The sequence below is a fragment of the Propithecus coquereli genome, unplaced genomic scaffold, assembly GCF_000956105.1.
Source record: "Propithecus coquereli isolate 6110/MARCELLA unplaced genomic scaffold, Pcoq_1.0 Scaffold119, whole genome shotgun sequence".
Taxonomy (NCBI): domain Eukaryota; kingdom Metazoa; phylum Chordata; class Mammalia; order Primates; family Indriidae; genus Propithecus; species Propithecus coquereli.
In genome coordinates this window covers 3,813,676-3,834,424 of record NW_012135969.1, presented here as the reverse complement: position 1 = coordinate 3,834,424, position 20,749 = coordinate 3,813,676, and the positions used below count along the sequence as shown (strand labels likewise).

The following is a 20,749-nucleotide window of genomic DNA, read 5'->3' as shown; positions in this document are numbered from 1 at the left end:
AGCATTTATTGCATACTTCACTCTGTACCAGGCATCTGCAACACAAAGATGAATAAGACATGGCTTTTGCCTCCAAGGAGCTCATTGCTTAGTAGATAACTTTAGTACAGCTTCCAGGAGAAACCTATGCAGGGTATTAAAAGACTTTACGGGAGTGACCCAGGGAATAAGGATGGTGCGTGGCATTCCAGGCAGAGGAAACAGCAAGAACAAAGGCATAGAAGCCAGAAACAGTATGATGGCGTGCCCGTCATGTTACTGGAGGATCCTTACTAGCGGCAAGGGGAAGTTTCAAGTAGATAACCTTTTAGAGACCTTTGAATCCTGACTCTGATTCTTTGCCTGCTTCTACAGTGGTCACTTATTCTGTAGGCTTTTCTTGGGCCAGTGCTATATTTCCTGGTCAGTACTTTCATAGGCTCCAATATTGCATATCTGCTTTCTCTATCCCACTGTAACGGAGGTAGGTTGTTCACCACCGCCATCACTTAGAACTGGCTGGAAATACTACCATTTGAGGTTGTTGAGGGTAATTTTTAGGTCCCCCCCAGGCTGTGAACAGTGAAAGTTGCTTCTTGGGTTCTATTGTCCTATTAAGAGATCAGAAATACCATCTGGTCTAAAAGCCTTCATTCTGTGCTTTTTTTCCATTCATTGTAGCCTGTTCTCTTCACTTCTGCAGTTGTCAGCTGCTAAGAAAGGCTTCCCAAAATGTACTCCACCATCTATTCATGTTTAGAACCTACATCTATCTAATCATCCCCCTATATTAAGTGGTTAAGAGTTTGATTTTCTGTCAGACTTTGGAGTTCAAATCTGAGCTCTTTCTCTTACTAGTTGTGTGACCTTGGGCAAGTTTATTCAACCCCCTCTACTTCAGTTTCCTCATTTGTAAAATGGAAATAATACCAACTTCGTGGGGTGCTTGTGAAGATTAATAGGTGATATAGGGAGCTCAGTCCCTGGCATACACTTAAGCAACTCAATATTGGCTCTTAGCTCCGACATGAACTAAGTACAATTAACTGATGATTGTAATAGTTGCTTTTCCATTTCTCAGCTTTTAGGCCCTTTTATTTGATATTGAAGGATACAAGATAAATGTTTACCATCACCTAGAATCGTGTTCTGGCCTTTAAAGGAACCTAAGGCTTAGATGGTTATTAGCATTGGAAGATGGCCTGCAAATTACTGCTTTAATTTATATTTTTCATTAAAAGCTCAGCTTGCCTCTTCTACAGCTGTCTTCCCTGGCTCTGAAACCCTGTTGTTTAGCCATAAAAGATTTTAAAATTAAGGGGCCATAATTCTCTTCCTTCCTTGCAATGTGTGGATTAATGGCAAGAAGGTACACAGAATATAATAATCTTATCTTGAACAACATAAAAGCAAAGGGTTTAGTCCTATTTCTCACCTTTCAAGCACAAATTAAGAGATACAGTGTAGTTTGTTTTCTTTACATAGGTGTGTAGAACTTTACCAAAAAAAAAAAAACCACTGGTTGAAGTGTCAGGAGACCTGGGTCCTAGGCTCTTCACTGCTGCCAAGATGCTGTGACCTCTAACCCTGTGCACATATTTGCTTTGTGCCTTGGAGGGTTGAGCATTAGAGAAGTAAGTGAAGTGCATAACATCATACCTGGCGCACAGAAGCGCCCAAAAAACGGTAGGCATTATGTAGTAGCTCTCTGAAAATCTAGCCCATCAGGATAACAAAAATGGTACGTTTGGCAGTGAGAAGGGGCAGGCACATCATGAGACAGCGCCAGTCGAAAGAAGAGCGCGGAACTAGAGTCGCGTGAGGTAAAGACTACACCTCCCGCCGAGCTTTACGGCGGCGTCGTCCCGCCTTACCCAGAGTCGCCCTGTCTAAATCGCGCGTGTCTTTCCGCGGAGGCCCCGGATGTAGATGCCCTCCCAGCTCAATGGGCGTGACTTCACTTTGGCTCGGAGACCTGGGGCGCTCTCATTGGCTGTGGGCCTTCCAGCAGGATTGGACGCGAAAGAAGGGGCGGTGGCCAAGACGCACGGCCCTGTGGCAACAGCCAGTCAGAAGCGAGGCCGGGCTTTGGCGGGAGGTGGGAACGCTGTAGCTGAGCAGATTTGGCGCGAGCGCGGCAGGGCTTTGCTGCGGTTGGTGTGTAGTTTGCTCAGGATCTTGTGGAGAGTCCCTGAGGTCGTGTGTGAGACGTGAGGAGCCTGCACTGAGGTGAGGCAGCTCTGTTAGATGGAAAGGAGAGGATTGCTCAGGGAGGCCTGGGGTCTGGGAGGCAATGGAGTTGGGCGAGGGCTGGAGCGAGCGCTGCGGATTCCGCTAGGCCTGAGGAGAAGGCAGGGGAAGAGAGCTGACATCGCTGGAGGTCTGAGGTCGGGGTCAGGGAAGGGGCCTGTGCGCCCGCAGAGTAGTTGCAACAGTTGTGTGTGGTGCGAAGGAGCTGAAAGTTGTAGGAAGAAATGCCCTGGGGTGGGGTTGAAAGCTGTGTAGAGTGGAGACTGAGTGCAGGGGCAGAGGGACGAACTGAGGGAAGAGTGGGCTTCACTGTGAGGGCTTGGGTGCGACTGTAAACGTGGCGGTTGCTGGGCGAAGCTGGTGATAAAGGTACCCCGCAAGGCTGGAGTGAGGGAATTAGTACCATAAAAGTCAATTCAGATAATTTCTCACTGCATCGTTCAAGTGGTTAAGAACTTGGGTTCTGGCACTAGAATGCCTGGGGTTATATCCCTGCTTTTCTGTGACTTTGCCCCTCTCTGCATCTCATCTGTGAAACAAAGATCATAATAGTACCTACCTCTCAGGTAGTTGTGCAACTTAAATGAGTTAATATATAAAGTGCTTCTTACAGCATCTTACACATGGTAGGTAGAAAACAAATGTTAGCTATTATTGCATAGATTTGGGTGTGAAGCAGAACTGAATGCTAAAATACTGTTATAATTTACTCATGAAATGAGTGTTGATCATCAGTATAAATAAATTCCATGTTGTTTTTCCTTCACTTTTACATATTGACTGGCTGTCCTGTTCTTTTTGTATCCAGCTGTGTTGCCATCATGCCTCAAACCCGATCCCAGGCACAGGCTACAATCAATTTTCCAAAAAAGAAACTGCCTCAGACATTGGACACCAAACTAGGACCGACAAATGTCCAGACTATACCCTGTTCTCCTTGTGTAAAAATTCTGCCTCTCAGCCCTAGAAAACGTCTGGGTAAGTTATGCATTACATACAACTTTTTCACTAGTAGCTGTCAACCTTTCTTTTCTCGATAAGATACCTGTCCTTTGAAGGAGATTTCTAAGTTGATTTGAGACTATTCTATTCGTTTTAGTTATTTTCAGAATGGTTGATAAGTGCTTACTGAACTCCAGGGTTAAGCCACTTATTAAGATTACTTTCTGAACTACTTAATAGGTCTGATCTTCAATTCCTTAATACTGAACTTAGTTCTGTCAGTGTTTTAAATGACCTTGCAGTTACATGGTATTATGAAACTTGCCTCAATATTTGTGAAATTGAAAGAAAAAAATAGGTGACATTCTTGATATTTTCAGTCCTTTCCTTGTTTTAGAACAATAGTTGGTAATCTTTTCCTGTTTTAGAGCATTTGTTTCTAGTGCAAGGTGATTTGGCCGTATCTGGAGACATTTTTGGTTGTCACAGCTGAGGGGGTGGCATACTGGGTAAAGGCCAGGATCCTGCTAAACATCCTACAGTGCACAGGACAGCCTTCTGACAATTTGGTTCAAGATGTCAATTGTGTCAAGACTGAGATACCTTGTTTTAGAACAATCTTAGAATTTCATCCCACTAAAATCCATTTGGTTTCTACCAGATACAGTAGTACCTTCTTATCCATGGGGGATACATTCCAGGACCCTCAGCGGATGTCTGAAATCTTAGATAGTACCGAACCCCGCCCCCCCCAACACACACACACTGTTTTTTGATGTGTTAACCAAGTCAGCTACCAAATCACTGTAATGTATACAGTGTGCATATGCTGGACAGAGGGATGATTCATGTCCCAGGAAGGATGGTGCAAGATTTAATCATGCTACTCAACAGCTCACAATTTAAAATTTAATGAATTGTTTATTTCTGAAATTTTACATTTAATATTTTCAGACATGGGGCAACTGAAACCACTGAAGGCAAAACGGAGGAATACTGTAGTGCAATCAGTGGTGCCATCTGGTGGCCAATATTTGCTTCTAGTTGAGAGAGCATTTTATTTTGGTGGTTCTGACTGAGGTCAAAATTCACCTCTTTATAGGGGAGGCAGAGGTCTTTGCAAGTCCTTTTACTATCCACTGCTAAGAGTGACCACGATTTGATTTTAATATGTTTCAGGTGATGAAAACCTATGCAACACTCCTTATTTACCTCCCTGTTCTCCACCAAAGCAAGGCAAGAAAGAGAATGGTCCCCCTCGCTCACACACGTCTAAGGGAAAGGGACGCAGATTGGTATTTGACAATCAGCTGACAGTTAAATCTCCTAGCAAAAGAGAACAAGCCAAAGTTCACCAAAACAAAATACTTTCCTCAGTTCGAAAAAGTCAAGAGAGCACAACAAGTTCTAAGCAGAGATGTCCGTTGGAGAAAGAATCTGCATGTATGAGACTGTTCAAGCAAGAAGGTTTGTTTTTGCGTGGCAGCCGTTAGTGTAGCCATTGTAAACAAGGCTGATAACTACGAATGAAACCCAGTGGGTCTTCTCAGTCACCTTCTGTTGTGTCGAATTGACCTTTTATGTCTGGCACAGGTACTTGCTACCAGCAAGCAAAGCTGGTCCTGAATACAGCTGTCCCAGATCGGCTGCCTGCCAGGGAAAAGGAGATGGATGTCATCAGGAATTTCCTGAGAGAACATATCTGTGGGAAAAAAGCTGGAAGTCTTTACCTTTCTGGTGCTCCTGGAACTGGAAAAACTGCCTGCTTAAGCCGAATTCTGCAAGACCTCAAGGTACATTGAGAGTCTGAATTATGATACTCTTGCTAAAATGACACTTGGTTTTTAAGGATTAAGGAAAAGTAGTTTAGGAGATTGAAGGTTTTCTCAAAATAAGACATTTATAGTTTCATTGTCTAAATCTTTCCAAATGAAAGTAGAGCTGCCTCCTCTCTTATTCACTGTTAGCTCCTCAAAGAGATTTCAGCTTCCATCAAATCTTTATCAGAGGCCAAAATAACTCCCATGTTTGCATTTTTTTCTAGAAGGAACTGAAAGGCTTTAAAACTATCATGCTGAATTGCATGTCCCTGAGGAGTGCCCAGGCTGTATTCCCAGCTATTGCTCAGGAGATTTGTCAGGAAGAAGTATCCAGGCCAGCTGGGAAGGACATGATGAGAAAATTGGAAAAACATATGACTGCAGAGAAAGGCCCCATGATGTAAGTATTGCTCTGCTGCATGTTGCTCTGTGAAAATCTGCAAGATCTGTTGCCCACAAAAAGAACATTCCCAATATTTGCTCTATGAGGGATAGTTACGTACACTTAAAGGGAAAGAAGAAACGAAAAATACACCTTCTAATTTTAAATTGGAAAAAGGGTTTTTAAATTAATTGCTTGAAAACATCTGGATGTTACTTGTTCATGATGGGGGTATCCTTGTAACAAATGACGAGAGATAGGATAAATTATGGTCATCAAATTAGTCTCAGCTTTAGGAATGTGACTTCAATTCAGCCCAGATCAAACAGATTGGAGGGTTAAGAAGGTGAATGTGGATACTAATTATTTCTCTTTGTATGCAGTGTGTTGGTGTTGGATGAGATGGATCAACTGGACAGCAAAGGGCAGGATGTATTGTACACACTGTTTGAATGGCCATGGCTAAACAATTCCCGATTGGTGCTGATTGGTTAGTACTCAATCACTGTTGTTACATTATGGTTCTAAAGGGTTCTTTTTTTATTTTTTTTAATCTTTCAGCTTATTTATCACCTATCATTTTATCTTAAACCAGCTTTCTGCTTTCTTGTCCAAATAAGAAAATCACTATAAAGCAGTAATTTTAATTTAATCAAATCAATTTTGTTAAGTCTGAATAGAATGACATAATCTTGCATTTCACAGGTAGTAGATTTTTGGAATATCTGGTCCTGCATATCAGGGAACAATTCTAAGCCGAACTTGAAAGGAACATTCTATAATGACTATGTACATCTTACCTAATATCTTATCTATTGGGGTAGGGTAGGGGGCAAGTGGGAAGCAACAGTTGAAATGCTGGATTATAGGGGGGCAAGGGCAATGTAACCTAAACATTTGTACCCCCATAATATGCAGAAATAAAAAAAAAAAAGAAATGATGGATTATAACTGGAAATTTTATCTAGCTTTCAGAGGGTTTAGATTTCCTTTTGGGGTGGTTTGACCAGTTGTGATTAATATTTATTTCCCCCTCAGGTATTGCTAATACCCTGGATCTCACAGACAGAATTCTGCCAAGGCTTCAAGCTAGAGGAAAATGTAAGCCACACCTGTTGAACTTTCCACCTTATACCAGAGTTCAGATAGCTACTATCTTGCAAGACCGACTTAATCAGGTGAGTGCCAGCCATTGTGCCCATGTGTTCCTTGGATCACCTGTGTTGGGGAAACCTAACAATAGTTCTAAGATATTTTGCTTTGATTGCTTTACTAATGGAGCAAGGAGTTCCTATGTACCATAGTGAGAACGTTTTTATGTGAATTTACACACATGGCTCCATTCATTTATTGGATGCTTCAGTGTTGAAATAAAAGTAGGAGTTAGAAGAATCACTCAAATGCTTCCTTAATGGCCTTTAAAAAACAGGACCTATAGGCCGGGTGCAGTGGCTCACGCCTGTAATCCTAGCACTCTGGGAGGCCGAGGTGGGTGGATTGTTTGAGGTCAGGAGTTTGAGACCAGCCTGAGCAAGAGCGAGACCCTGTCTCTACTAAAAATAGAAAGAAATTATCTGGACAACTAAAAATACATATATAGAAAAAATTAGCCGGGCATGGTGGCATATGCCTGTAGTCCCAGCTACCCAGGAGGCTGAGGCAGGAGGATCGCTTGCGCCCAGGAGTTCGAGGTTGCTGTGAGCTAGGCTGAAGCCATGGCACTCTAGCCTGGGCAACAGAGTGAGACTCTATCTCAAAAAAAAAAAAAAAAATAGGACCTATGAAAAAACTTTCTCTTTTGAAAGTGACTAAATAGATTTTTTTTTTGCTCTCATTTAAATACCCATTGCTTTTTTCCATTCGTGAACCTCTACCACATTCCTACAAAACGATTAAATGTGTGAAAATTCAAACATCTCCATTTATTTATGAGCAAAAAAAAGCATCTCTTAGACCTTAAAGAGTCTCCAATCAAGTTTAGACTTAAATGTGAAAATATTTATCCGTAGGACCTAAATTACAGAGGAAGAATCTTCTAATTCAAACTGTCATCTTCTATGTCTTATCCTAAGGTATCTGGAGATCAGGTTCTGGATAGTGCTGCAATTCAGTTCTGCGCCCGCAAAGTCTCTGCTGTTTCAGGAGATGTTCGCAAAGCACTAGATGTTTGCAGGTGAGTTATGGCATTGTTGGCTGCTTTTATTTAAAAAAGAAATGCTGTTAATTGTCTCATGTAACTCAAGTGAACTTGGCTTAAGAGGCTCCGTTCTGCTACTTTTTTATGCTCAGAAAGGAGGACTTGTTTCTCAGTGGGAAGCTGTGGATTTCCACCGTGTTAATGTCTAAAACATTATCAGTCCATTACCTACAGAGGGAGAAACAAATGAGATGTTGCTGGCACTCCCTGTGGTGATTATAGATTGGTTAATTACATTTGTATTAAAAAAGACTCCAGTTTACTTTTCCATTAGCTGGATTCAAGCAGGTTTATTTATGGACCTGAACCATCTTTGCCTTTAGACTTTTTTCTCTTCCTTTCCTTTTGTGAGCACCCCTTCTTCCCTCCAGTTGGTGATCCCCCACAGTTGTACTCCAGACCTCTTTCTTCCTTCCCATCCCCCTGCCCCTCCTGCTGGGGAAAGCCTCTGTGCTGACTGATGAAATTTCTTCCTTCCCAGTAGGGACACTGGGTCCATTAAAATGATACTTGCTGTGCTGGCCTGCTGGTCCAACCTCCCCCTATTGCCACACAGAAGATCCAGGTCTAGCTTATGGCTTCCTGTGGGCAAAGTACTTTGGAGAGAGCAGTGGGAGAGTAAGCTCTTCCTATTGCTAGATTGCATGATCCTGAATTTGAAAGTTTCCCCTAGTCAGCAAACTACTTGGGTAAAGACTGCAGCTATGAACAATAGTTATGTAGGCCAGCATGGTTTAGCCTACACATATCCTATGTATATATAACTAAGGACACCCCTTTTAGGTTTGGTGTGTATGGGTGGTGCTGGCTGTCTTTAGTCAGTCACCCACACTACATATCCTCTCTCCTACCCGTGACATTTTCTCTTCATCTCAAATGTTATCATTGGCTCAATATATGACGACCTACTTGGCATTTATAAGAGGATACCATTTAGTGTTGAAGTTTCTCAAATCCCTGGTCCATGAATTATTTCAAGATAATTAAGTCCCCTTTAGCTGAGACATAACCCAGTTTTGTTTGGGGCTTTAAAATTATAAAACATGTTGTTTTTTATTAGTGTGCCTGTTTTTGAGCTTGGTGGTTTGGCGTGGTGTTTGGTTTGGCTCAGACTAAATTAACTTTAGAAATTTTTTTTTATAGGAGAGCTATTGAAATTGTAGAGTCGGATGTCAAAAGCCAGACTATCCTCAAACCACTGTCTGAATGTAAGTAGTTTATCTCCTTCCTGTCTTCCTTTTTAATTGGAAGCTTAACTTTTCTGAGGAAAGAGGTAGAAAGATCAAATGAACCTAGTTAAATCCACACTCACTGATTTTTATGTGTGTCTGTGTTTTTAGACAATTTCATCTACTTTATTTCAATTTTTGCCTTCCAGTACCAAACTCCATGCATTACTGGAAATGAGTTCCCAGGGTGTTATATAAATGGCTGAGCTCTAGGAATGAAAGCTGTAGACAATAAATTTAGATCAGCTTCTCTCTGGGTGCTTATGTTGAGTGTACTTTAAGTCTTGATATAGGTGAAAGCAAAGCCTGACAAATAAGGGAGAGTCAGGTGAAAGAACGGTGAGTCCAATTTGGGATATCAAAGCTTTTAAACAAGTCTGTGAGAGTAGAGGTACAAAGATCACCTTGCTACAGTAAACTGTAGGCTGTTACAAATGACAAAAATGGCCGTGGACTACATATCTTGTTAGTGTTTAATATCCAGTGTTAATCTTTAGAAACAGGATAGTCTGATTTGATTGTTGTTTCCTTTACTCTTGTACTGGTTAGGAGTTATTAAAATTGTTTCTAGTGCTATAGTTCTACATGAAATGCTTTCTTTTTTTCATCAACTTTTTAAAAGAAACTAGTTAAAAATATTTCAGAAGTAGCCAAAATTAGTGCTTAGGCTGATAGTAAGCAATATATATGCCAATGCGTAGACTTAAATATTGATTTCTTCCCCCTCTTCAGTTTTTCAGATTATTCCCTTTTTCCCTCTCCTTTTCCCCTACCAATAACATTTAGTTAGGCTTGTGGCCGGGTGCGGTGGCTCACGCCTGTAATCCTAGCACTCTGGGAGGCCGAGGCGGGCAGATTGTTTGAGCTCAGGAGTTCAAAACCAGCCTGAGCAAGAGCAAGACCCCATCTCTACTAAAAATAGAAAGAAATTAACTGGACAACTAAAAATACATAGAAAAAATTAGCTGGGCATGGTGGCACATGCCTGTAGTCCCAGCTACTCGGGAGGCTGAGGCAGAAAGATCGCTTGAGCTCAGGAGTTTGAGGTTGCTGTGAGCTAGGCTGATGCCACGGCACTCTAGCCCGGGTAACACAGTGAGACTCTGTCTCAAAAAAAAAAACCATTTAGGCTTGTGAGTGGCCTCTGTGAGCACCACTGGCACACACATAGCTAAAAGAGGTTGTAAGTTCCTGGCATAAATTATTAGACTAACCTAATTCCTATTTTTTGACTTCGGGCATGTATAGGATTGGCTTTTAATGGCTCCAGAAAACTGTAGGGGAACTGACTTCAACTAAACATAAGAAGAAACTTTCTAATGGGTAGAACTAACTGGGCTTTCTTGAAACATAGTGAGTTCCTCAGTATTGAAGATACTCAAACAAAAGCTGGATAGATGACCTCATGTTGGGACTCAGCCCATTGGGTAAGGAGTAAGAATAGACCTCTAAATTCTTTTCAACCTTAAGATTCTCTTACTTGATCTGCAAGCTCTGGTTTCTCCATTAGTCCTCTGCAGCATCCCTTTGTGGTAATGAAATAGAAGAAAATTGTTGTGGTGCAACTGCAAGTGGTCTCAGGAAGTAACTTCAGGCAAAGGTGGTTACAGAGCAAATCTCTCATTTGTCTTGCAATTCATGCGTCTCCAAACAATGAGGCCATAGTCCCATGCAGCTTCTTGGCAGTTTCCCAACCTCTGGCTTTTGAGATGCTGTTATCTGCTAGGCTATCCAGTGACTTTTTCTTAAGTGTTGCTCTACCGCAGATCAGCTTGGGCAAGTGAACCAAACCTCAAAGGTCATTTGGGGAGGACTGATGTGGGATTGACTTTACTGTCCACATTTAGCCACTCATTTGATTAAAAATATTAGGTAGGTTTTCCAACTATTTTTTTTTCCTTAATTGCCAGGTGCAGTCATCATCTTTGCTTCAAGTTTCTGTTCTTATTTACCTCTGAAATATTAGGAACTTTCAAGGCACAATACAGTGGTTCTCTGTTTCTTACTCTTTCATGAGGCGGATTTTGTCTCTCTGACATTAAATTACATTCCACGAGACAAAATAGCTCACTATTCTGTCCAGAGAAAGGATAACCCTACCTTCTAAGTCATTTCACATTATTTTGGCATCTTTCTGAGGATAGCATTTTCTCTCATCCCTTGGCTGGTTAGAGAATTGGAATCTCTGCTTTGCCACCTTGAATTTTCTGTAGCTAAAAGTTAGTGTCATCTATCTCACATTCATACACATACACAAACATACATACACATACACACAATATTTTAAAATTCTAATTAAGCTTGGCTTGTTTACTTTATAGGTAAATCACCCTCTGAGTCCCTGATTCCCAAGCAGGTTGGTCTTGTTCACATATCCCAAGTCATTTCAGAAGTTGATAGTAACAGGATGACCTTGAGCCAAGAAGGAGCACAAGATTCCTTCCCTCTTCAGCAGAAGATCTTGGTCTGCTCTTTGCTGCTCTTGATCAGGCAGTTGAAAATCAAAGAGGTCACTCTGGGGAAGGTAAGTTGGGAATCTCAGCAGATGGAACTGAGGTAGAGATGAGAATCTGCTTTGCAGAGCAGATATTTTCCAAAAGGCCTATCATGCTCCAGCTGATATGAATTATAAATGGATTTTAACAGTAAGAATAAATACTGGTACTATATAAAAGGCAGCTGACTTTATTTCCCTTGGGTTGTGGTTGAGAGTTTACCATTAATCTTCTCCTCATCCTCCCCTTTGTTTTTGCATCTCTCTGTGAAATATACAAAGCCCCTTTGCTATATTACAGTATAGGTTTTTGGGAATATCTACAGATTGCCTATTCAAGGATTTTATTGAAAAGAGAAAGAAATAGGGTATTCAGATAACTTTTTTGCAAACCCTTTTGTAAAAATTATAAGGTTGGCCGGGCGCGATGGCTCACGCCTGTAATCCTAGCACTCTGGGAGGCTGAGGCAGGCAGATTGTTTGAGTTCAGGAGTTGGAGACCAGCCTGAGCAAGAGTGAGACCCTGTCTCTACTAAAAAAAATAGAAAGAAATTAGTTGGACAACTAAAAATGTATATATATATAAAAATTAGCCAGGCATAGTGGCGCATGCCTGTAGTCCCAGCTACTTGGGAGGCTGAGGCAGAAGGATTGCTTGAGCCCAGGAGTTTGAGGTTGCTGTGAGCTAGGCTGACGCCATGGCACTCACTCTAGCCCTGGCAACAAAGCAAGACACTCTGTCTCAAAAAAAAAATTATAAGGTTACAAGAGATGTGACATTTAAGCAACATTTGTTCTTTTTTTCCTCCCAGTTATACGAAGCCTATAGTAAAGTCTGTCGCAAACAGCAGGTGGCAGCTGTGGACCAGTCAGAGTGTTTGTCGCTTTCAGGGCTCTTGGAGGCTAGGGGCATTTTAGGATTAAAGAAAAACAAGGAAACCCGATTAACAAAGGTAAGACTAACTGCTTCTTTGTGATAATGCTTTTAATTGTCCTATTTTGGAGAGCTTACCCTTTGCTAAAGTAAAGATTGAAAAATGACCACAATTAGTTAAACAATTAGTTTTTTGTTAGGTAAGATTTAAGGTGTGTTTGAGGATTAGGAGCATGATATGAATATTTTTTCTAGGTCATTGAAAAAAGCAGTGTTTCACTTGCTTGCCTCTTGTGAGAAAAGTTTAATATGGCAAAAGTTTGTGTAGTGATAACTTTGCTTCTGTGAGTTCTCCACCATGAAAAATCGTTTTCTCTTCTTTCCAGGTGTTTTTGAAGATTGAAGAGAAGGAAATAGAGCATGCTCTGAAAGACAAAGCTTTAATTGGAAATATCTTAGCTACTGGATTGCCTTAAATGCTTCTCTTATACCCTACCTGAAAGTATTCAGCTGGCATTTAGAGAGCTACAGAGTCTTCATTTTAGTACTTTATCTATTCAGGTCTGAAAACAAATATGACCTTTTTTACTTGAAACCAATGAATTTTAATCTATAGATTTATTAATATTAGCACAGAATAATATCTTTGGGTCTTATTATTTGTACCCATCAAAGTGCACAAGTAGACCCTTTTTAACTGCATTTACGACTTCACTTGTATGTCTCTAACCAGTGTGCTTGCAGGTATACAGATTTGTGTTGTGGGATGTGTATATATTTACCTCTTAGTAAGAACTTTTAGATTAAGGTAAGAAGAATGAAAAAGAATGATCCAGAAAAATAAGCAAGTCCACATGGAGATTTGGAGGACAGTTTGGTCAAAGAATTTTTTTTTTATTGGAGTATAATGTGTTCATGTTGCAGATCTTACCGCACTGTGACATTTTAAAGACTCATTGAGTTTCTTGGGCACTCCCAAGGTTGTAGGGGTAGTAAGGAGAATGTAACTCTACAGATTGTGAATATATTTATTTTCAAGTTGCATTCTTTGTCTTTTTAAGCAATCACATTTCAAGAGAGTGCAAGCTTTCAGAAGGCAAAATTCCCAGACTGCCCCACAGTCTTAGCTGCCCTTAGATGCAGCCACTTGTTTCAAGATGCCATAGTTTAGGGTTGGATTTTCATCTAAACGTATTTTTCCAGTCTTATTAAATTAGTCCATATGGTTACTCAAGACTCCTCTTTTCTGGGTTTGGTTTCCAGTGGCATTTGATAGCAATTTGTGACAGAGACACCAGAGGGCACTATTATAACATTGACTGCTTTGATAATGCAGGGTTGGAGCTGGGGTAATTTTGAGGGAAGGTGGTGGGGGAGAGTTCTTAAGTTTGATTTGTTTGGGAAATTGCTATACTTTTATAATTCAAGCAAAGGCTTAAAATGCAAACCATGTGTGATGTGAATGGTCTAAGAGCCAGTGACCGAATGAGCTTCTCCCTGAGCTCTTCTGCTGCCTCCTGCCTTTCTAACATGGCCTTGAGTTTGAGAACTTGATATGTGTACAAATGATCTGTTGGCCACTGTTTCATTCATCCTGCCCACTGTATCCTGGCAATATGATCTGAGCTACAGCAGGTGGTATGGGATAGAAAGGAAAGCAGAGAGAGCCCTCTGAAATGAACACTACCCACTGGTGTGTGTAGCAGTCTGTAGACACGAGTCTGAATGTCATTCTCTCATACTCGTTTATTAGAGCATTCATTCCCTCTGAGGGTAATTTGCAAGTGGGGGACACAGTTCTATACTTAGAAGATTGGAAAGTGTCTGGGACTATAAGGGTTAACAAGCATAATTGCAAAGATTGTCCGAAGGCTGATGGAAAGCAGAGACTGAATGGGATTGAGAACAGATGCGAGGCTTGATTTAAATTACATTTTATTGGATGCTGCAGCCTTAAGAGACGTGACTGCTTTACAGTTTGTTTCCACACTGTGGGCAGCTGCTGTCTGTTCTGTGTCCACAGTAGGATCCTGCCCAAAAAGGAGCAGCCTCCCCACCTCGTTGTGTTTGAGGCTTGGCGCCTTCCTCTTAACTGTAGGGCTTGAGTCAGGAACATGGCTTGACTCGCAGTGGGGCTGCTATGTATCCTCCCTGGCTTCCAGCCAAGATCACATTTGTAGATTCAAAGGGGCCAAATTTCTTTCCCCTCTACCTCCTTTCTCTCCCTTTCCCCTAGTATTTGCAAATAGGCTTTTCTGTGTACTGGTGTGTTAGTTTCCTTTCCTTCAGTTCTCCCCCCACTGTCAATTTCTAGGTCATTGCTGCTCTTAAGACTTTAGCAATTGGAACAGGGTTGGTTCTGTCAGTGATGCGTGAAGCAGACTTAAAGTCCCTGCTTGGCTTCCGCTGCCCTTGTGGGAGCAAAAGCTGATATATGTTTGTCAGTAAAGTCTTAAGTGTAATTTAGACAGCTGGGGAAGAAAGGAGAAAGAAAGCCCTTTCCTTGCTGACTTACTCACTGAAGCTGAGAGCTATGGGAAGGTGGTGGGAGTTTCAGTGGGATGGGATGGACTTGTGTGGTTACTAGTTTTTGCCAAGATCATAGGCTGCTTCACATAGAGTAGTGGCAAAGATGCTGACCTACATTCTTCCTTTTGAAGGTGGTGGGGTGTGTGTCTATACCCTAGTTTATTCCCTCCCTCCAAGGAGATTAAGCTTCCACAGGGTGTTGGGTATTACCATGGAAAGAACATAGACACAGTAAAGCTGGTGTGCGTTTCAACCCCTCAGCTGCCACTGACATTTCTGGCTCAATGAAAACTTGCTTGTGGCTAGCTAACTGCAAGAACGTGTGAGGTCCAAGCTACCCAGAGATCAAAAAAGTTGGCAGAGCCCTATTCTCTCTCCCAATGGCTCCCTACCTTTATTAAGTGCCTTTTTAAGATACACCAATAAGAACTGGGAAGTGGGAATAAGATATGACTTAAGTTACATTTTTTTTAAATATCTGTCGAGAGGTGTTAGCTTGAACTACTAAGGGAGAACAAAAGAGAGAGCCAAGATTGACATTTTATTTACATTTGTATCTGTCCCTAATTTGTAGTATAGTACCTAGTACCTGGTGGCTATTCAGTAATTGTTGAATGAATGAATGGATCAATGAACCACCTAAGATGCTGTCTTTCCCTCCATCTTGAGGACAATTCTAAGCTGAAAGTAAATATTGTTGGTGCTTTTGCACTGAGGTGGAGCAGGCCCCTGCAAAAGAAGGGTGCTCCATCTTACAAAATGTGTCTTGGCACAGTTGTGAGCATTTATTAGCCTCACAGATGCCTTCCAATCACTCCCTCTGATGTAGTGGTATTTTGCTTGAGGCAACTTCCATGTTCCTGGGAGGCTTTTGTTATGGGGGAGAGTCTTATCTACAGGCTGGTTAGAGGGATGCCTGTGTGGATGTTATGCAGTATCCCTAGATTGGCCAGAAGCTGTGCCTCTAATTGGCAATGGTTTAGTGAGAAACCCATCTTTGATGTCCCACTTTTTAACTTTTGGGAAAAGTTGTGATCCAGGGTTCCTCCTGAAGAGATAAGGTGCCCTATAAAACACATTTCTTAAGCTACAAACAGTGCAGGTCTAGCTCTTAGATGCATTTGGTAGGGGGAAAGGTGTGCCCTTCTGGCCTCCCCTTGATTTTCAACCCCAGCACAAGGCACTGGCAGTAGAAGCTAATTGGGTGCAAGGGGCCTGGGTAAAGGCTGAAGACTGGCGAAAGGAGAGAGCCAGCTTCATTTTTTAAAAAGCTCTAATTGAGTTCTGAATCAGCCTCACTCCCTTTGATCCCTCCTCTGTTTCCCACACTGCCTGAAAGAGCTAGATCAGCACTTTATAACAAGGGTGCGCCTGCTCCCCGCGCCTGCCCCCCCTCTCCTGACACTCTCTGCTGCCGCCATCCACTGCTTGTCTCCTTCAGTTACGATAATGAAGATGCTGAGAGATAAAATGTGTATTTAATAAGAGTGGGGGTAGGGAGGCAGAAAGGGGCAACCAGGCCTTCCCTAGTTTGGGGCCTGGCCAAGACTTGAGCTGAGAGCAAAGCTAGAGTAAGACTTGGCCCCAGGGTGTGGGGGTTTCTGGGCCTCAATCCAACTGACTTCACTGCCTGCTGTTTGCCCTAAATTCCCCCACCTCCACCCTCTCACCCCCACACTCCTTTCTTTCCTCTCTTCTTTCTCCCAATGGGAAAAAAGAGTCTTGCTTTGACTTTCTTTTCAGCTGGTAACTTGGCCTTTGGTGCCATGCCCCCCATCCCAGTGTCAGCTGCAAGGTCAGGCAAGGGCAGCCCCCTCTAGCCTAGGCCTGTAGAAGCTGTGGGTTCACAGTGGGGGGGTGAAAAAGCTGGAGTTAATGAAGACCAGCTGCTAGTCTGGGTTCTGCCTACAGCTAGCTGGAGGCCAGCCTTTGGTGGTGGTTGGGGGTGGGGGTGACCTCCATCCAGGGCACAAGGATATCCTGTGGCAGCTAGGCTTGTGCTTCTCTCTGAGCTTGGTTTTATCCTTAGTTTGTAATAGAGTAGTCTATTTCCCTCTTCCCTTGCTCCTTCCCTCCCCAAATAACACTCAGCCCTTATTGAGCTTTATAACTGTAGTGGTGGCCCAGCTGAGATCTAAGGATCTCCAAGTGTTTTGTAAACACTCATTAACTGCCTGGGAAGAACCGAGAGCCCTGTTTAACAGCTGGGAGAGAACTGAGGCACATTCGGGTGAAAGGCTTGACCTAAGCTCACCCCATGGACTCTACTCTGGGGCCCTCCATCCTTACTGTCTAACTCCTTTCCCCAGTTCTTCCTGCAAGACAGAGAAGGAGGTGGAAGCATTGCTGTCCTCCCTTCCCTGAAGGCTGTCCCTGACTTCCCCTGGCCCTTCTCCCCATGACATTTTCCCTGCTCTGCTGCTGGAGATATGTGCAACTCTCCTTGCAAAATGTTCTAAATCCAGAACTTTGCAGACTTTTCATCCACCTTTTCCTTGCCTGTCTGGCCCACCAAACCTGAATTCTCCCTTTTGAGCTAGTGAGAAAGTTGGCTATCCTAAACTAAGTCAGTGACCTTGAGTTGATCTATTGCATTAAAAGGTCCCTCTGCCCCCATATTTATCCCAAATGGTATCTGGGAAAATATTCTCTCTTTAACTTGTTCTGGTAATGAAGATTCAGGATCCTATCGAGGGCTAGATAGGGACGCTAGGTGATCTCTAGTTTCTGCATCCTGTTCTTCCACTGATAATTTTGCCATTTCTAGTAATGGATGTAGCCTGAAATCCTTTTTTGTTTTGTTTTGATTTTTCCCTTCTTCCCCAACTCTACCTGCTTATACTCTTGCCTGTATAACCACACACTCCCCGATACACACACCTCCAGCTAAATATATAAAACTACCCATTTCCGACTGCCATCTAAGTCACCCTGCCCCTTTTACTTGCTGCAAATCAGGTTATCCCCCTACCTCATGGCCTCCTACTCACTTAGGAATAGTGGGTAGGAATGAGAAGACTGCTGTAGTCTGAAGAAGAGGACAGAAATGAGCACCCATACAAAATGAATGCTCCCTTCCCGAAATTCTCAACAGCTGAATGGCTCAGCAGGAGTGAGTGATAAGGAGAGAAATCTTAACCCCATTTCCAGCACCAAAACCCAAATCCATCTGCTCAGGTCAGGCAGAAAGAAATGTCTATTTCCTCCTGTTCTATGTCATCCTGTCCTGAGCTAAAGCCAAACATATGCTGTGTATTTGAGACTGGGGGCTGTTTCTGTCCCCAGCCCATGACTCAGACCCATCTTTCTTCCAGCGGGTTATTTCTCCCCCATCAGTCCTCAGCTCTGCACCCACTGACCCAGTCAGGGCTGGTAGAAGAGGGCGGGGAGAGCCTTCTGTTTAGCGAGAGGGCTTTAGGACCCAACGGGAACCTATGCCTCTTGCAGCAGCCTAACCCAGAAGCAGGGGGGAATCCTGAATCGAGCTGAGAGGGCTTCCCCGGTTCTCCTGGGAACCCCATCGCCCCCTGCCAGCACACACCTGAGCAGGTAGGACCATGCACACCCCATCCCAATTCTTCCTTGGCTGCCTTTCACCCCGGCCTCTCTGCTTCGGATCTTGCCGTTTCCCTCTCACCAGTTCTGGCTTTTCCCATCTCTCCTCCCCGTCTGTCGCTCACTGTAGTCCTGGGAGGTGGGAGCCTGGGAACAGTGGAGTGTCTGAAAGCTCAGAGCCCCTGCACCCTCCTGTGCCCTTCCTGCATTCCCCTCCCCAGGCATTCCCCATTCTCTAGCTAAAAGTGGAAAGTAGGGGGAAGGTCTGCCCAGGCCCCATACCCCTGTACCCTTCTTTGCGGTATTGCCTAATACCCCTTCCCCCACCTCACCTAGAGAGGAGAATTGGCAAGTGCTGGGGTAATAGAAAGAGAGTGGAGAGAGCCAGAGAGGGACCTGAGCCTCCCTGAGAGATTTCTATCTTGCTTCCTAGCCCAAAGAGCTCAAGACTTTGCCCCCACTCCCTACTCGCCTTCTAGGGGAACTAATACCCCCTTCCAGGTTTATCTCACACTTGGTTGGTCAAGGTGTTGGAAGGGTAGCAGAGATTGTGAGTGTTTTGGTGACCTTTTCCTCTAGCGAAAGTTCTTTTGGCTTAGTGCCCCCATCCCTGCCAACACCTCAACACCTATTGCAAAAAGCCCCCACCCCATCCCTGTGTGTGTGTGTGTGTTTGTGTGTACCTGAGGTTGTAAGATCTGTAAGCTTTGGATAGAGGTGTCTGTGTGTGTTGAAGGGGAGGGATATAAGAGTGTGGCCCAAGCTAGAACAGGCTCAGCCCAGATGGCTAGGGAAGGGGGTGTGGACAAGATTGGGGGAGTTACCCAGCCATGCCAGCTCCCTAAGCTCCTTGGCTTTCAGAGCCTCAGGCTCCTAGTGTTACCCTAGAGCTGGGAGGTCCCCAAGCTTCTACTCCCTCTGTAGGCCCTCTGGGAGAGAGCTAGATGGCACCTACTGTTTACAGTGGCTTATTTTTCCCTCTTTTGGTGGGCTGACAGGCCCTGCTCTCTGAAGATCTAGGGCATCTCATTCTATTTTGGTGGGTTTACAGGAAGGGTATATGACTTGCCTGAGTAACCATGTGTGATTTGTATCTTGCCTCTGGGGGTAGTGGACTGAGGAGGGTGGGTGATGGAAGAGATTCATCACACTTTGAGGGAATCCCTCTGGCTCTTAATGTACGGTGGGGTGAGTGGCATGTCCCCATCTGGTAACTGTCTAGGTGTGGAGTGTGCTCTGTTTCTCCATGGCTCCCGGAGTCCCCTAAGGGTTGGTTTTGGAAAAAAGGGTAGATAGCAGAGTGGCTTCAGACTTTAGTTCTGGTCTTGATCTGAGAAGGAAAGTAGAGATTCTAGTGTGAGCAATGGATTAGGAATCAGAGGCCTGAATTGGACACAACCTGGTTACTTAACTATGTGCATTTATACTGGTCTTCCCCTTTTCTAAGCCTCAGTTTCTTCATTTGTAAAAATGGTCTTCAGTAGCAAGCCCTGCTTGCCTGACAAGAATACTGCCATAAAGACCCCACAAGATAATGTATCATAAAGCCCAGTGCAAATGGTAGTTATAGCTGGGGGGATCGAGGATGGAATCCTCTCCTAAATCTAGGTCAATCTCTCTGCCTTTGGTTTTCTTCTCCGATCCTTGTCCATGTGGGGGATGGAGGAACCAGGCAGGACTATTACCCCAGGTACTGCAGAATTATCCTAATGCAGGTTCTAGCTGTTGCCAGAGAGTACAGATCTCTCCACCAGGCTTTTCTTCCTCTGGGGCTCCGCACCTTCTCCCCTGAGCCCTGTCTCCACCTTCCTTCTGCCATCCCTGCTTGGCGTCCTTGTTTCTCTCTCTCCCCTGCCCAGTGGCCTCCTTGTCCGGCTCACTGGGCAGGAGCCCTAATCGGATTCGACAGCTGAGATATGTGTGGCGGCTAAGAGCAGGCGGGAGGGAAGCCGGTGGGAGGATGGTATGAGGACAGCCCCTGGCACTGCCTGGGCCTCCTGAGCTCCACCTTGGGCCTGCTAATTCTCATTTGGCTTGGCCCCAGAGAAGGGGTACCACAGGAAGCTCAGGAATGAACAGGCTGGGGTCCAGAGATTAGGGGAGAGGGAAACACACCAAGGACCTGAGGACCTGGTTGATATTTGATGGCCTTAATGTCAGAGTGTCTAACTCTGAGGAGGAGGGAGAACAGCAGGTGAGAGCCAGGTTGGCCTCACCTTCTCTCCATTCCCACGGTCCCACTTTCTTCTCTCTTCTTATTCAGAAATGTCTTCATTTTCCCCATCCAGCCCCTTTGGCCAGTACCTCCTTATGGGTCACATCTGGGAGCTGCTGGGGGTGCCATGTGTCTGTCTCGATCTGGGCTGTTTCCTCCCCTCGGAGGTATTTCTCTCACTCACTCTCTGGGCTGGGCGCCAGGACTCCTGGATTTCCCGCCTGCCTCACAGTGCAGGCTCCCTTACAGGGCTCCAGAGAGTCGCTAAGCTGGTTTCCTTCCT

At 43.9% G+C, this 20,749-nt stretch overlaps 2 protein-coding genes across 2 annotated transcripts in view; both read left to right on the top strand.

The window, feature by feature from the left end:
- The first annotated feature begins 3,043 nt into the window (after positions 1 to 3,043).
- CDC6 (cell division cycle 6) lies at positions 3,044 to 12,883 on the top strand. Its single transcript, XM_012661618.1, has 11 exons — positions 3,044 to 3,207; positions 4,351 to 4,638; positions 4,765 to 4,964; positions 5,216 to 5,391; positions 5,757 to 5,863; positions 6,412 to 6,551; positions 7,446 to 7,546; positions 8,714 to 8,778; positions 11,121 to 11,323; positions 12,106 to 12,246; positions 12,554 to 12,883. The coding sequence occupies exons 1-11, from the start codon at positions 3,051 to 3,053 to the stop codon at positions 12,641 to 12,643; spliced, it is 1,668 nt and encodes a 555-aa protein (XP_012517072.1). The 5' UTR covers positions 3,044 to 3,050; the 3' UTR covers positions 12,644 to 12,883.
- A 5,248-nt stretch (positions 12,884 to 18,131) lies between these two features.
- RARA (retinoic acid receptor, alpha) overlaps positions 18,132 to 20,749 on the top strand; it is a 43,599-nt gene continuing 40,981 nt past the window's right edge. The window contains exon 1 of the mRNA XM_012661599.1: positions 18,132 to 18,245. The gene's annotated coding sequence lies outside the window, so the exon portion shown is untranslated. The remainder of the gene's footprint in view (positions 18,246 to 20,749) is intronic.